Source organism: Urocitellus parryii, chromosome X (assembly GCF_045843805.1).
Source record: "Urocitellus parryii isolate mUroPar1 chromosome X, mUroPar1.hap1, whole genome shotgun sequence".
Classification (NCBI taxonomy): domain Eukaryota; kingdom Metazoa; phylum Chordata; class Mammalia; order Rodentia; family Sciuridae; genus Urocitellus; species Urocitellus parryii.
The window spans coordinates 69,866,912-69,881,556 of NC_135547.1; the positions used below are offsets into that span (position 1 = coordinate 69,866,912).

General features: G+C 34.3%; 1 protein-coding gene across 1 annotated transcript in view; it reads right to left on the reverse strand.

The window, feature by feature from the left end:
* The window catches only part of Mtmr8 (myotubularin related protein 8), an 80,464-nt gene that overhangs the window by 50,959 nt on the left and 14,860 nt on the right, over positions 1-14,645 (reverse strand). Inside the window, exons 2-3 of the mRNA XM_026412351.1 lie at positions 4,030-4,152; positions 544-706 (exon numbers count right to left, since the gene is read on the reverse strand). Coding sequence (XP_026268136.1) covers positions 544-706; positions 4,030-4,152 — 286 coding nt within the window. The remainder of the gene's footprint in view (positions 1-543; positions 707-4,029; positions 4,153-14,645) is intronic.

Genomic DNA, 14,645 nt, shown 5'->3' on the forward strand with positions numbered 1-14,645 from the left:
ATAAAATATCAGCAAATACTGAGGAATTATTCTGAGGAAAAAGAGAAGAAAATGGGAGGTAAAACTTAAGAGCATGGGAATCCAAAGACTAAACATCAGAAGAGGCCAATAGATTAATTGCCTAGGAGTGAGGGCTGAGAATGAAAGTGAAGCTGGAAAAAGTAATGAAAATGATATATTAAGAACTATGATAAACAGCTCTAATCTTCCAGTTGGAATTGAAGGTAGGAGTAGGAATAGTGGGCCAAACATAAAGCCCAAAGGACAAAAGGAAATAAGACAATATCTATTAAACATCTACTATATACTAAGTGCACAGTAAAAAGAATGAATGTATCTAAGCTTCAAAGCAACCACCTTAGGAGTTTTACTCCCCCTACTTTTATAGGTAGTAAGCTAAGTTCAGAGGTTATATAACTTGTCTACATACCACAGATCTGGTAATAGAGCCTGGATCTAAACTCTGACTAACTATACAGCCCATGATCTTTCTATCATGATTCTCTGGAAAAAATTATTTTAAATAAAAATGCTATCATATACCTGGCTGAGAAAGCTTGAGTAGTGAAATATAAACCTCCTCACACACAAGGTCAGAGTCTAAAACAAAGTGGGCCACCCGGAAATTCTTACAGCGGAGGATCAGAGGACAGCCCATGCTAGTGATGGGCAACTTCTCCACAGTGGCAATGTGATGGAGTGCAATCTGCAAAACAGAAAAGAAGCAAGATAAACATACAGATGTGTGCTAACTCTATCATTATCAGTGTTCCTGACTCTCTGTAGTGATAACAGCATGGCCAGACATGTAATCAGATGGACAACCTACAACATCCTTTGCAAGACACAATGGCAGAATCTCAAACAGAAATAAAACATAATAATGGCAAAACAATGAGAAGCAAATAGCAGTGTTAGACAAATTCTCTAAACTCACTGATAAAAGATAAACAGGTTTAGTGGATTAGCTCAGCAGAGATAACTTCTCCATGTTACAATGGAGTTTAAAAATCATAGAATTATTATCAGAAGAAACCAGAACTTCCTCTTTTTAAGTGTTCAAAATTTGAATTATTATTCATTTTATTTTTTCTGCATTTATTGCTATTTAATTTGAAATTCTATTTTATTATATTTTAAATTTGTATTTATTTATTTTTTAATTTTTTTTAGTCATACATGGTATTAGAATGTATTTGAACGTCCTTTTGTTCTAACAAATTACTAATTAAAATAATGGTTAATAATCAATATTGTGATTACTCACTAGGTTGCCCATGACTATTAGCTACTTAATCCCTATAAGAGCCCTTTGGGGTATAACCACCCTATTTTAGGAATAAAGAGATAAAGGCTCTAAGAAGTGAATCCTCATGAGAGTTCACACAGCCAAGAAGTAGCACAAATAGGATTTGAAACATGGAAATCTAACTCTATAGTCATTCTGAAAACACTAGATCTGGAATTAGGACATAATAAAAACATTAGGAAAAAAATGTTCTCCCACATTTTAGACTCTAATGACAGCAAAGCAAAAATGCCAGATGAAGCCAGGTTCAGTAGCATGTGCACACCTGTAATCCTGGCAGCTCAGGAGGCTAAGGCAGAAGGATCTCGAGTTCAAAGCTAACCTCAAGTAAAAACAAGACACTAAGCAACCCAGTGAGACCCTTCTCTACATAAAATAGGACTGGGGATGTGGCTCAGTGGCCAAGTATCCCTGAGTTCAAACCCTGGTAACCACCCCCCTCCCCCGCCCCGCAAAAAATGTCAGATGATTGCTTTGGTTCACAATAATGCCAGCAAAAAAAAAAAAAAAAAAAAAGGCATAGAGAGGGAAATGGTAAAAGAAACTGTCTAAATAATGTAATCCTCTCCTTATAAATCAAAAAAGCCACAGAAACATTTTTATCATTTGATGTTTTTCTCCATATATGTCTCTGATGTTTCCTGCAACTACAGACCCCAGATGTGCTCTTTCCATTCTCTGGACTACCTCTTTCCTGTGCCTACAATGGCCTCCCAATCAACAGTGATTTTTCTTCTCTTCACCCCAGTTTTATTGGTAAGTCATCTCATTCATGAAATCTTCCAGTTATATCCACTGTCTAAGAATGGGGCAGGTGGGCTGGGGTTGTGGCTCAGTGGTAGAGTGCTCGCCTAGTACACTTGAGGCACTGAGTTCAATCCTCAGCACCACATAAAATAAAATAAAGATATTGCGTCCACCTACAACTAAAAAATAAATATTTAAAAAATGGGGCAGGTATGGAGATCATTCACATATGCCTAAGAGGAATTTTAATATTTTGTCAAACTCAGTTCCTCCCATGACAGTTTTGAGGATACCTAAAAATCTCTTGATAATGTAATAGAATTTAATGTATTAAATTTCAAGAAAATCAAAGCCCTGACAGTCAATGTGGGAGACATGTATTTGGATGGTAAAACAATGATCACCAAGATCGGGAGCAAGACAAACAACTGTGATAATGGATATACATATGAAATAATTATCTTAAAATTCTTTTTAAAAATACTGTGACTTTTTCCATATAAGGTTGTATCTTCTTCATTTTGCTGCAATGAGAGAGGAGTGGGGACGGAGACTAATTGGGCAGACTACAATTGGTAAGAACTTTATTAATAATACTGATTGGGTAAATAAGCCCCCTCTGACATGCAGAATTAAGTAACTTAAGTTCTCCCTTCTAGATCCTACCCACTGGGTTTGAAATACATGCCAGCAGGAACAAATTTTGAGACATTTAAACTGTCTATGAATGTAGGTGGACAAGAGATAAGCTCATGGTACAGTACTAAAGAGCTGTTTCCCAAAGTATTAGAACTGGGAGAGTATTTACTAATTACATAATCTAACCACCTAATTTTACAGATGGGGAAAAAACTCAAAGAGGGAGAATCACTTATGTATGGTCATATCACCAATTAGCTTCAGATCCAGCTAGAATAAGCTCTCCAGATTCCACTTGTGGCATTTCTTTTATTGCAGCAAAATGAGGAAGATACAACCTCATATGGAGAAAGTCACAGTATTTTTTAAGAGAATTTTAATATAATTATTTCATATGTATACCCAATTTAATTTATTTTCCACTCATATGCCAGTACTTATTATATCCTATGCACTGTTTTAAGCACTTAAAAACATTAACTTTGTAATTCTTATACCTTGAATTATCAATGTATTATTATTATTCCTATTTTGCATGTGAACAAGTTAATCACAAAAAAGTAACTTGCCCAAGGTTATAAAGGTAATAAATAATTAAGCTGGGATTTCAGCCTGAGCAGAGTGGCTCTAACGTCTGGGATCTTAATACTATGCCATATATATGAAACATGTTGTATTTGTTATAAATGAAGAGGTATAAGCATAAATCTAGCTAGTGACTAAGATTAAATTATGATGCTGCTTTAGGACAGGAAAATAATGTTAAGGGTACTAAAGTAGTTACAAAACACTATTCAAAGGAAAAACAAGAAACACACATGTACACTCTCACACACATGCAGATGAAATCCTGTCTTAGAACAGAGAGAGTTTACTTCAGTGCAGCCCAGGGTATATGCCATGGGGCCTAACCATTAGCATCATCTAAGAGCTTTTTATGAATCCAAATGTTCAAGGGCTCTCTAAGGGGTTGAGATTTTTTATTTTCCCCAAGCCCCCAGATGACATGGATGCTGCTGGTTCTTGGACCCTGACTTTTATGCAGCAAGGCTTTCCATTATTTCAGGATACTTAGCAATTAAAAAAGTTCAGAAAACAAGCAGAAACTACTAAACCTAAAATAACTGAAATAAATCTCAGGAACACTCTCATGACTACACCCAATAACTTGAGGGAAGAGAAATCCTACAATTCAGGCTACAAAAAGACTCTTAGAACCTATTTTTGAAGAATAGTTTTCACAGCAATTCAACAATGCTGCTGAAATTTCAAGGAACTACCATACATGTATACATAACTCTTTGAGATATTTTTATATTTCTTCTCAAACATACCCATGTTTCTTTCCTGGCTGTAGCACAAACCTCCACATAGATCAGGTGTGTTGCAGTAAGATACAGAATCCCATTAGCTGGTTTCTTACCCACATAACGATCCAATAACTTCACATTTTCTACCTGTTAATAACAGGAAAAAAAATACCATTATCAACTTACTATCTGTGACTAAAGTGGGAGAATTCAGAACAAGATAAATGCTGTCAATTTGCTACAAAAAATACTTTGAGATTTTCCACTTCCTGCCCAAGAAGATGAACTAGTATGATCTGTATTTCTTTTTCCTAAATCAGCCCAGGGAAATCTATAAAAGAGGGAAACATGAAATCTAAATAATATTAAAAATCTAGACAATGTTTACATGATGGGAAGGATATGGATGGAAAATAAACAGAATCTGAGAGCCTGCTGAAGTATTTATCTTGTTGGAGGAAAGGTTAAGTTATTTAATGTGTAGAAAAATCAAGAAGGGTACATAACTTGAGGATACATCTTAAGTTACTAAGCAAGAACAACATAAAACAGAAAGGAGAAAAAATGAAAAGAAAGTACTATAATTGACAGTATAAGATGAAATACCAAAAAAAGGTCCAACATAAGAATAACTATTAAATGTACCTGAATTAAACTAATTAAAAGACAGACTTACAGATTGGAATAAAGTAAGATTCAACAATATTCAGGCTAGAGAGACACACTGTAATATAAGAAGACACAAACAAATTGAAAATACTTTTTCAAAAGATACACCAGACAAATATGAACCAAAATAATGTTGAGGTAGAGCTCTCAATATATGACAAAATAAAATTTATGTGACAAAGAACAATAGGAGAAGAAGATACATCCATTATATACATGTATACATTTTCCAATAGTTTCAAATATATCAAGCAACTAGTAGAACCAGAGAGAGAAAAGGAACAAGTACACTTGAATATTCTAATATTCTTCTATTAGGAACTAATAGATCAAGCAATCATAAAAATCAAGTAGAGATAAGGAACACTTTTGCATTATCAATAAAAAATTCCAGGTATTATATACAGAGTAGAAGTACAAAAAATAAAGCATATAGAATCATTCAAAAAACAAATAGAATTTTCCAAAGAAAAAGACCATAATTATGGTTGTAAAGGAAGACTCAATAAATTTCAAAGGTTCAATATATAATTCTATGTTTTCCAATCACAATGCAATAATATTAGAAATAACAAAATAGTAGTCAAAATTAGCATATGTTTGAAACAAAATGGTCCATTACTAAATTAAACCTGTGTTAAGATAAATCATAAAATAAATATTTTAAAGTGAATGAAAATAAAAACACAAATTAAAATTTGTGGGACAATTAAAGAGAGCTAAGAAGGCAGTGTGTAGCTTTATATACATTTATAGTTTTATATATCAGTGTATAGCTTTATATATCATTAAATGAGAGAGGCAAAAAAAAACTAGCTAAGAATTCAATGTAATGGAAATGGCAAAATAACAAGGAAGAAGATGGATACTAATTAATAAGCAGAAAATCCTTTTTCACAGAGAAATGCATCAGAATTTGACTCTTTGAAAAAGTAAATAGATATTTTATAAAGATGAGAAAAGATTTAAATAAATAAAATACAGGATGAAAAAAGGAAAATAATATATAAAGTTTTAAGTGAGTATTAAATACAATAGGCTAATAAATTGGAAAGATGACATGAAGTAAAAAAAAAATCCCCCCCAAAATAAAATGACAATGATAGTGAAAGATTTCTCCTACCAAAAAATAAAAAAAACTACTCAGCCCCAGATGATATTATAGGTGACTTCTACCAAACTTCCAAGAAATAGTTAATTACTACCTTATCCAATTGATTCCAGTCACTAGAAAAAGAATGAAGTTTACTCAGTCCATTTCATGAGGGTAGTGTAATCTTGATTCTAAAATCAAATAAAGACAATTATAAGAAAAGAAACTTTAGGCCCATTTCACTTATGAAATGCAGATGCAAAAACAATTAGCACCATTTTTAGGGAAGATAATCATCTACTTAAAAAATTCAAAACGAAAAATCAAACTATAGGAACTAATATGAACAGAGTTCAGTAAAAATATAAGATAGAAGATCAACCCACAAAAATCTACATTTTTCTATACCAGCAATGACCACTTAGAAAATATAATGAAAAATACTGTTCACACTAGCAACAAAACCTATACAGAAACTTGTAATTTTACCAAGCATATACAAGATCTTTACAGAAAAAATCTTTAACTCTAGAGTTAACTCCCTAATAAAAGATGTAGAAGATAATCTAAAGAGATTGCCATGGTTTAAATATGTTCCCCAAATTTCATGCATTGGAATGTTAATCCCCAAAGTCATATGCTAATGGGGTTTAAGAGGTACAACATTTGAGAAGGAATTAGGTCATGAGGGCTCTGTTCTCATGAATTAATTAATGTATATATTCAGATTAATGGACTTATCCAATTGATTCCAGTCACTAGAGTTATCAAGGGAGCAGTTTTTGTTATCAGTGCAAGCTTTCTGTGACCAGCTTGCTACATTTCTAATGTGATACTTTCTAATCAGGCCAAGCAGGAAGGCCCTTGGTAGATGATAAACAGATATTAGTAACATGTTTTTGGATTTCCTAGCATTCAGAACTTTGAGAAATTAATTTTCTTTATAAATTACCCAGTATCAAGTATTCTGTTATAGCAACAAAGAAAATGAACTAAGACAGAAATGAAGACATCTTTGTTGTTATATGGGACAACTTCATATTACAAAGATGGCAATTATCCCTCAAACTAACCTATAAATTCAACCCAGTCTCAATCAAATTCAAAGTGGATTTTCCAACAAACTTATACTAAATCCAAACAGAAAAATAAGTCCCACAAATAACTAAATAAAATTTTTTTAAAAAGAAGACTAGACAGAGGAAGATTTGTTCTACTAGGTATCAAAATATACTCAAAGCTGTAGGAATAAATAAAAACTCATAGTACTACCACAAGAACAGAAAAAGAGACAAATGGGGGAAAACAGAGCTGAAAGGCAAACTCATATATAGATGGGAGCCTAATACAGCATAAATATAGCACTGTAAATTGATGGACAAAATATAAGATATGTACTAAATATGCTGGAGGAAACAGTATCATTACATAAAGACAGAATCATAACCCTATGTAACACAATATACAAAAGTGGACCCTAGATGTGACTATATATGAGGTAAAACTATAAAGTTTCTATGAAAATACTACAGAATACCTTGGATCTATGGGCAGTGAAAGACTTTTTAAAGGTTAATAACAGTATGGGAGAAAGTATGTGAAACGTTTAAAATGAATAAGGAACTACTATTTAGAATATAAAATTGACTCCTACAACTCAAGAAGAAAAGAAGGCACTAACAGAAATATATATAAAGCATAAGAGTAGGCAAGTTACATGAAAGAAAAGCCCAGATATATGCAACCATGAAGAGATGACAAAAACCTTTTTTAATAAAAGAAATGAAAATTAAAATGAGATATTAGTTTAGTTCTATAACAGAAAAAAATTAGAAATCTAGAAAATGTTACATATTGGTAGTGTTTCAGGGACACAGAAACTTCATCCACTAAGCTGAGGTGTGTCCACTCAGGAAGGCAATCTGACATTACTTAACATAAAAATTACTTATCAATTCTATTCCTGAAAATGATCCTGAAAAAATATTCATATAGGTCCATAAGAGGAAATGTACAGGATGAAAATGTTCAAATTTTGAGAACAGGCAGGTTAAATGTGGAAGAATATTATGCAACAATAGTGCTAATAAGAAGCAATGGGCTATGGTGGGCACAGTGGCACACGCCTGTAATCCCAGCGGCTTGGGAGGCTGAGACAGGAGAATCACAAGCTCAAAGCCAGCCTCCGCAACTTCTTAGCAACTTTGAGGCACTAAGCCCCGGTACCAGAGAGAGAGAGAGAGAGAGAGAGAGAGAGAAGCAATTGGCTATAGATACATATAACATGGATACATGGATGGGTAAAAGAAAATATGTACAATTTAGGGCTAAGTAAATAAATAAAAATGCGAGATATCCTTGCATAGATCAATAATAATTATGTGCCAGGAACTGAGGAACAGGTGATGAACTCAATACTATACAACAAAGATTATAAAAACAGAAGCAAACATACAAGCCCCCTTTCCTTAAACAAAACAAAACAAAACATGGGAAATAATCTTAGATACTTAAAAAGGTGATTTATAATGTTGGCCTCTATCTCATCTGTACCCAGGGTAAAACTTAGGATTCTAACATGCCCTTGGGCATCATGACTCACATTTACAAAGGGAGGAAAGAAGAAATGAGTGAGATCACACTGAATGCAAAACCCTCAGTCAAATGCTTTTTTTTTTCATTTTGCATATTCACATTCAGGCATCATTAGCTCGAAGTATATCAGTATAACAAATTACTATGCAGGCAAATTGCATATGGCTGAAAAGGATGACAATAATGATTTATCACCTCTTTTCCTGGAGACATTTAAGAAAAGTAAACCCATATATTTACTGAGGCTTTTTCTTAATCCTCTTCATGTGTCCCAATAAAAACATCATAAATATGTTTTATTGTGTATTCTAATATACACCACATATACACATACTATGTGTGTGTGTGTGTGTGTGTGTGTGTGTGTGTATGGAAATATTATCAAGACCACTGCTATAATTTGAATATGAAATGTCTCCCAAAGGCCCATGATCATGTGAGCCCTGGTAAAGCTCACACTAGCATCAGATCTTGTTATTAACCATATGATAATGGTTTTGTATTCATACAAGATGCAAAAGTACTGGGGTCGTGGAGGTTTCCACTGATACTTCAAAGGAAAGACTGTGAGGCCAGATTGTGTGTAGCAGGATTAGAGTCTAGTAATCAACCATTGGTGATGTGACAGAGTGATATGTGAAGCTATGAGAGGGAAGCCAAGGCTGTAATGGAGACCTCAGAAAGTTAGAGATGCCAGCAAAAAGGAACACCTACTGATGGAAGCTAGAGAAAGAAGGCAGAGCCAGCCCAAGAGAGTGGCCATGTGGGCTGCAATCAGCAAGGGTGAGGAGGTAGGGCTGCCCAACACCTCTGGAGCTCACATCACACTACCATGCGCTTCACATGCCTGACATGGAACTATATCATTTAGTATTTTCCCTACTTGATTTCTGTCCTCCTTTTCTCTAATCTTTCCTTTCTAAGCCCTTATTCTTCCCTTGTGAAATAGAAAATTTTATCCTATGCCACTTTATCTTGGAAGTGTATGACTTTCTTTTTTGATTTCTACAGGGTCTCACAGCTGTATTTGTCTTAAGATTCAGAGAATACTTGGACTATTGAGCAATGCTGGGACATTTAACTTTGAGGATTCTTGGAGATTAACTTAATGCATTTTGCATTATGAGATGGGAGTGAGCCTTTGAGGGTCAGGCACAGAATGCTATAGTTTGGACATTAAATATCTTCCAAAGCCCATGTGTAGAGGATTTTGTCCCTAGCTTGTGGCACTATTAGGGTGGTAAGACCATTACGAGGTGGGGCCTACTGGAAGGAGTTAAGTCATTGGATGTATTGTGTTAGTTAGCTTTCTATTATTGTGACAAATACCTGAGATAATCAACTTAATAATGGAAAATGTTAGTGTTGGCTCACAAGTTTCAGAGGTTTTAGTCCATGGTCTCTTGGCTCTGTTGCTTTGGTCCTGTGGCAGCATAGTATTTCACTGTAGCAGTCCATGACAGAGGAGGTCTGTCATGTGTAGAGAATTTTGTCCCTAGCTTGTGGCACTATTGGGGTGGTAAAACCATTATGAGGTGGGGCCTAGTGGAAGGAGTTAATTTATTGGATGTATGCCCCTAGAGGGGATGTTGGGATGCTTGTCTCTTCCCCTCTTTCTGGTTTCCAGCTACCATGAGGTGAATATACCTCCTCTGTCATGGACTGCTACAGTGAAATACTATGCTGCCACAGGACCAAAGCAACAGAGCCAAGAGACCATGGACTAAAAACCTCTGAAACTTGTGAGCCAACATTAACATTTTCCATTATTAAGATGATTATCTCAGGTATTTGTCACAATAATAGAAAGCTAACTAACACAACCATGTAAGTATGATATAATTCTTTCAACTCGATATTCCTAATTCTTAGAAATTTAAATTTAGAAAATAATTCAGAAAATCAAACATACACACATACATACATGAGGACTTATGAGGTAGTAATGTCCCAATAAAACCACTGTAAATTTAAAAAATACTGTAAACTGAAAATGTACTTAATATACCTAACTTATTGAACATCATAGCTTAGCAACACAGTACACTGTAATGTATCAATTGTTTATCCTTGTGATTGCATGGGTGACTGGGAGTTTTAGTTTTCTACTAATGTCTAGCATCATGAAAGATAGTAATACTATCTATCTAGGATTAAAATTCTACTATCTAGGATTAAAATCCTACTATCTAGGATTAAAATTCAAAAATTAGAAAAGATTTATACTGCATTTCATATCACTTTTGCATCACCATAAAGTTGAAAAATCTGAAATTAAGCCAACTGTAAATCAGAGACTGTCTGTACTGAGAAAGGGTTACTTAAGGAGGAATTCCTTTGACAAGTACTTGAGACTTAAAAAATATTTCCAGGTCAGAGAAAAGAATCCAGAAGACAAGGACATAAGACATAGGAGAGAACACTGATGACCACTTGATCCAAGAGGCTACTTGAGACCCTGATTAACAATTCTGGTGGAGTTTACTGGGTAAAATACTACTTGGAGATAGCTGAAAGGATAAGGGGACTATAAATTCCAATTTCTAGACTGGAACGCAAAAGAGCTTAAAAGTCATGACTCTTACCCACACATAAAAAATAAACTGAAATAAACTGAAAGTCATCAACTCCTTCTTAGATTTACCAGAATTAAGACCATAGAGTAAACCACTGTCCACATGTTTAGACAGAGAGGTATAAACAAATAAACTGTAACTTATGAGAGCAGAATCTCAGAAGCAGAAACTTTCATGGGAACCATAAATGAGTTTTAACCACTAAATCGCATCTGTCTTTCAATAAAATGCATACACTATAAGAAATAAGAATAGCTTCGGGCTGGGCATGGTGGCACATGCCTGTAATCCCAGCAGCTCGGGAGGCTTGAGTACAAAGCCAACCTCAGCAACTTAGTGAGGCCCTAAGCAATTCAGCAACACCTGATCTCTAAATAAAATATTTAAAAAGGGGCTGGGGATGTGACTCAGTGGTTAAGCCTCTGTGAGTTCAATCCCTGGTATCAAACAACAACAACAACAAAAAAAAGAGAATAACTTCAAAGGACAGAATGCACATCAATCAGAACAGGACTCAGATGTGGCAGAGATGTTAAATTGTCAAACCAAGACTTTAAAATATATGTGATTAATATGTTAAACACCCTCATGAAAAAGTAGATAATATGGAGTGGGGGTTGTGGCTCAGTGACAAAGTGCTTGCCTCGCACTGGGTTTGATCCTCAGCACCACATAAAAATAAACAAAATAAAGATATTATGTCCATCTATAACTAAGAAATGTTTTTTTTAAAAGTAGATAATATAACAGAATGGATAGGCATTATAGGCAGAGAGGTGGAAACTCAAAGGAAGATTCAAAAGGTAATATTAAAAATCAACACCATTGTAATAGAATGCCTTTGGCAGGATCATCAGTATACTAGAAATAGCTGAGGAAACAATCAATAATCTTGAAGGAATTGCAAAAGAACCTTCCATAATGGAAATGTAAAGAGGAAAAAGAATGAGAAATTCATATTCAATGAGACAATTGCAAAAGATGTAACATTTGTATGATAGAAATATCAAAGAGAAGACAGAAAGGAAAAGATAAAATATTTGAACCAATAGTGACTAAGAATTTCCACAAAGTTAATAATAGAAATAAACCACAGCTCCAGAAAGATCAGAGAACACTAAGCAGGATGATAAACACCAAAATTATTATTGTTTATTTTTTTAGTTGTAGATGGACACAATACCTTTATTTTTATTTATTTCTTACTTATTTACTTATTTGGTACTGGGGATTGAACCAGGGGCGCTTAACCACTGAACCACATCACCAGCCCTTTTTTTATATTTACAGACCAAGTCTCGCTGAGTTGCTTAGGACCTCACTAAGTTGCTGAGGCTGGCTTTGAACTCACCATCCTCCTGCCTCAGCCCCCTGAGCCACTGGGATTACAGGCATGCTCCACCATGCCCCACGATTTTTATTTATTTATATGTGGTACTGAGGATCAAACCCTGTGCTCCACACATGCTAGGTGAGCCCTGTAACACTGAGCTACAACCCCAGCCCCCAAATTATTTTTTGAAGAAACTAGAGGGAGAAAACATTATACATAGAGAGGAAAGAATATATAAATTATGTTGGATTTCTTTAGAAATAATGCAAGCAAAAAGAAAGTGTTGAAAAATGAAAGTCAGCAACTTAGAATCTGTATACATTGAAATTATCCTTCCAACATGAAGAAGAAATAAAGATTCTTTCAGACAAAAAATGAAGGAATTTGTCACTAGTAGAAGTGCCTGGTAAGAAAGGGTAAAAACAAAACAAAACAAAAAGTCCATCAGAGAGAAGAAAAATGATATGTCAGAAACTAAGAAGAATATTAGAAAAGGAACAAATGAAAGTAATATGTTTTACTTTTCTTATACTTTTTTTAAACATTTCACCTGGGAATTGCACACATGAATATGTACTTTTATACCTTTAATTTACTCATTTATTTTATTTTATATGTGGTGCTGAGAATCAAACCCAAAGTCTCACACATGTAAGGCAAGCATTCTACCACTGAGCTACAACTCTTGTCCCTACTTTTCTTATTCTTAATTAAATTAATAATTAAAAGTTTGTCCAAAATAATAATAGTGGCAATGTATTCAATGAGTATAGTTTATGGATATTGAAATGAATTACAAAAAGCTATAAGGGATAGGAGAAGGTCACTTGGAATATTCTATTATAAAGTATTTAAATTCCCTATAATGTTGGTATGGTGTTCTTTGAAAGAGGATTTGGATCACTTGTAAATTGTCTACTACAAACTCAAAGGCAATAATGAAAATATGTGAAAAAGGAAGTATAATTGTTATGCTGAGACACAGAAAAGAGCAGTAAAATCATGTAAAATCAATCAATCAATCAATCAATCGTGTAAAATAATTTGTTAAAACCAAAAGGCTAAAAATAAAAAGAAACAAACATAAAACAGGGGCTAGGATTATGGCTCAGTAGCAGAGCACTTGCCTAGCATATGTGAGGCACTGGGTTCAATCATCAGTACCACAGTAAAATAAATAAATGGAACAAAGGAATTATGTCCACCTACAACTAGAAAAAAATTTTAAAAAAATAAAACAAGGACAATAAACAGAAATCAGTTAAAATACATCAATATTAATTCAAATATATCAACCTTAACTTTGTCAATTGTTTAAGTATTTACCAATTAAAAGAGACTGTCAATCCCTGGTATCCAAGAGAGAGAGAGAGAGAGAGAGAGAGACAGACAGACAGACAGACAGAGACAGACAGAGATTGTCAAGAGTAGACCAGGGGGAAAAAAGACCAAACTATATGTTATCTTTAAGAAATCCACCATAAAGACATTTATAAGTTGAAAGTAAAAAGATGGTGAATGAATGCTTACAGTAATCAAAAAGTAAGACAAAGCAGAATTCAGAATAAGGGTGCTATGGTCTAAAAGTTGGTATGCCTAAAGTTCATATGTTAAAACCTAACCCTCATGTAATAGTATTAGCAGGTGGAGTTTTTAGGAGGAGATTAGCTCACAAGGTCTCTGTCCTCATGAATGGGAGTAATATCCTTATGAAAGGTTTAACTACCTGTTTGCCCCTTATGCAACATGAGTATGCAGCAATAACATTGCCTATGAACCAGGAAGTGGGCCCTCATCAGACACCAAACCTACCTGTACCTTGATTTTGGACTTCCTAGTCTCCAGACTCTTGAGTAATGAATTTATGTTGTTTATAAGGTATCCTGTATGTGGTATTTCTGTTATTACAGCCCAAAAGGACTAAGCCAAAAGGCATGACAAAAAGATAAAAGGGTCAAATTTCTAAGAACACATTATAAAATCCTTAATGTATATGTGTTTTGACAACAGAGCATCAAAATATGTGAGGCACAACTGATATTAATACAAGGTGAAACAGATGAATCTCTTATTATAGTTGAAGACTTCAAAATTCCTCTATGCACACACAGATCCAGCAGGGAGAAACCCAGTAAGGACAGAGTTGAATTAAACCAGCACCATCAATCAAGTGGCTATAAATGAAATCTATTGAATACTTCAACAAAGATAGCTGAACACACATTCTTCTCAAGCTCACATGGACAAGGCAAACCACAGGCTGGAAAACACACACACACACACACACACACACACACTTTCACAAATTTAAAGGTATAAAATCAGAAGTTCATAGCTAAGGTTATAACTCAGTGGTAGAGTGTCTGCCTAGCAT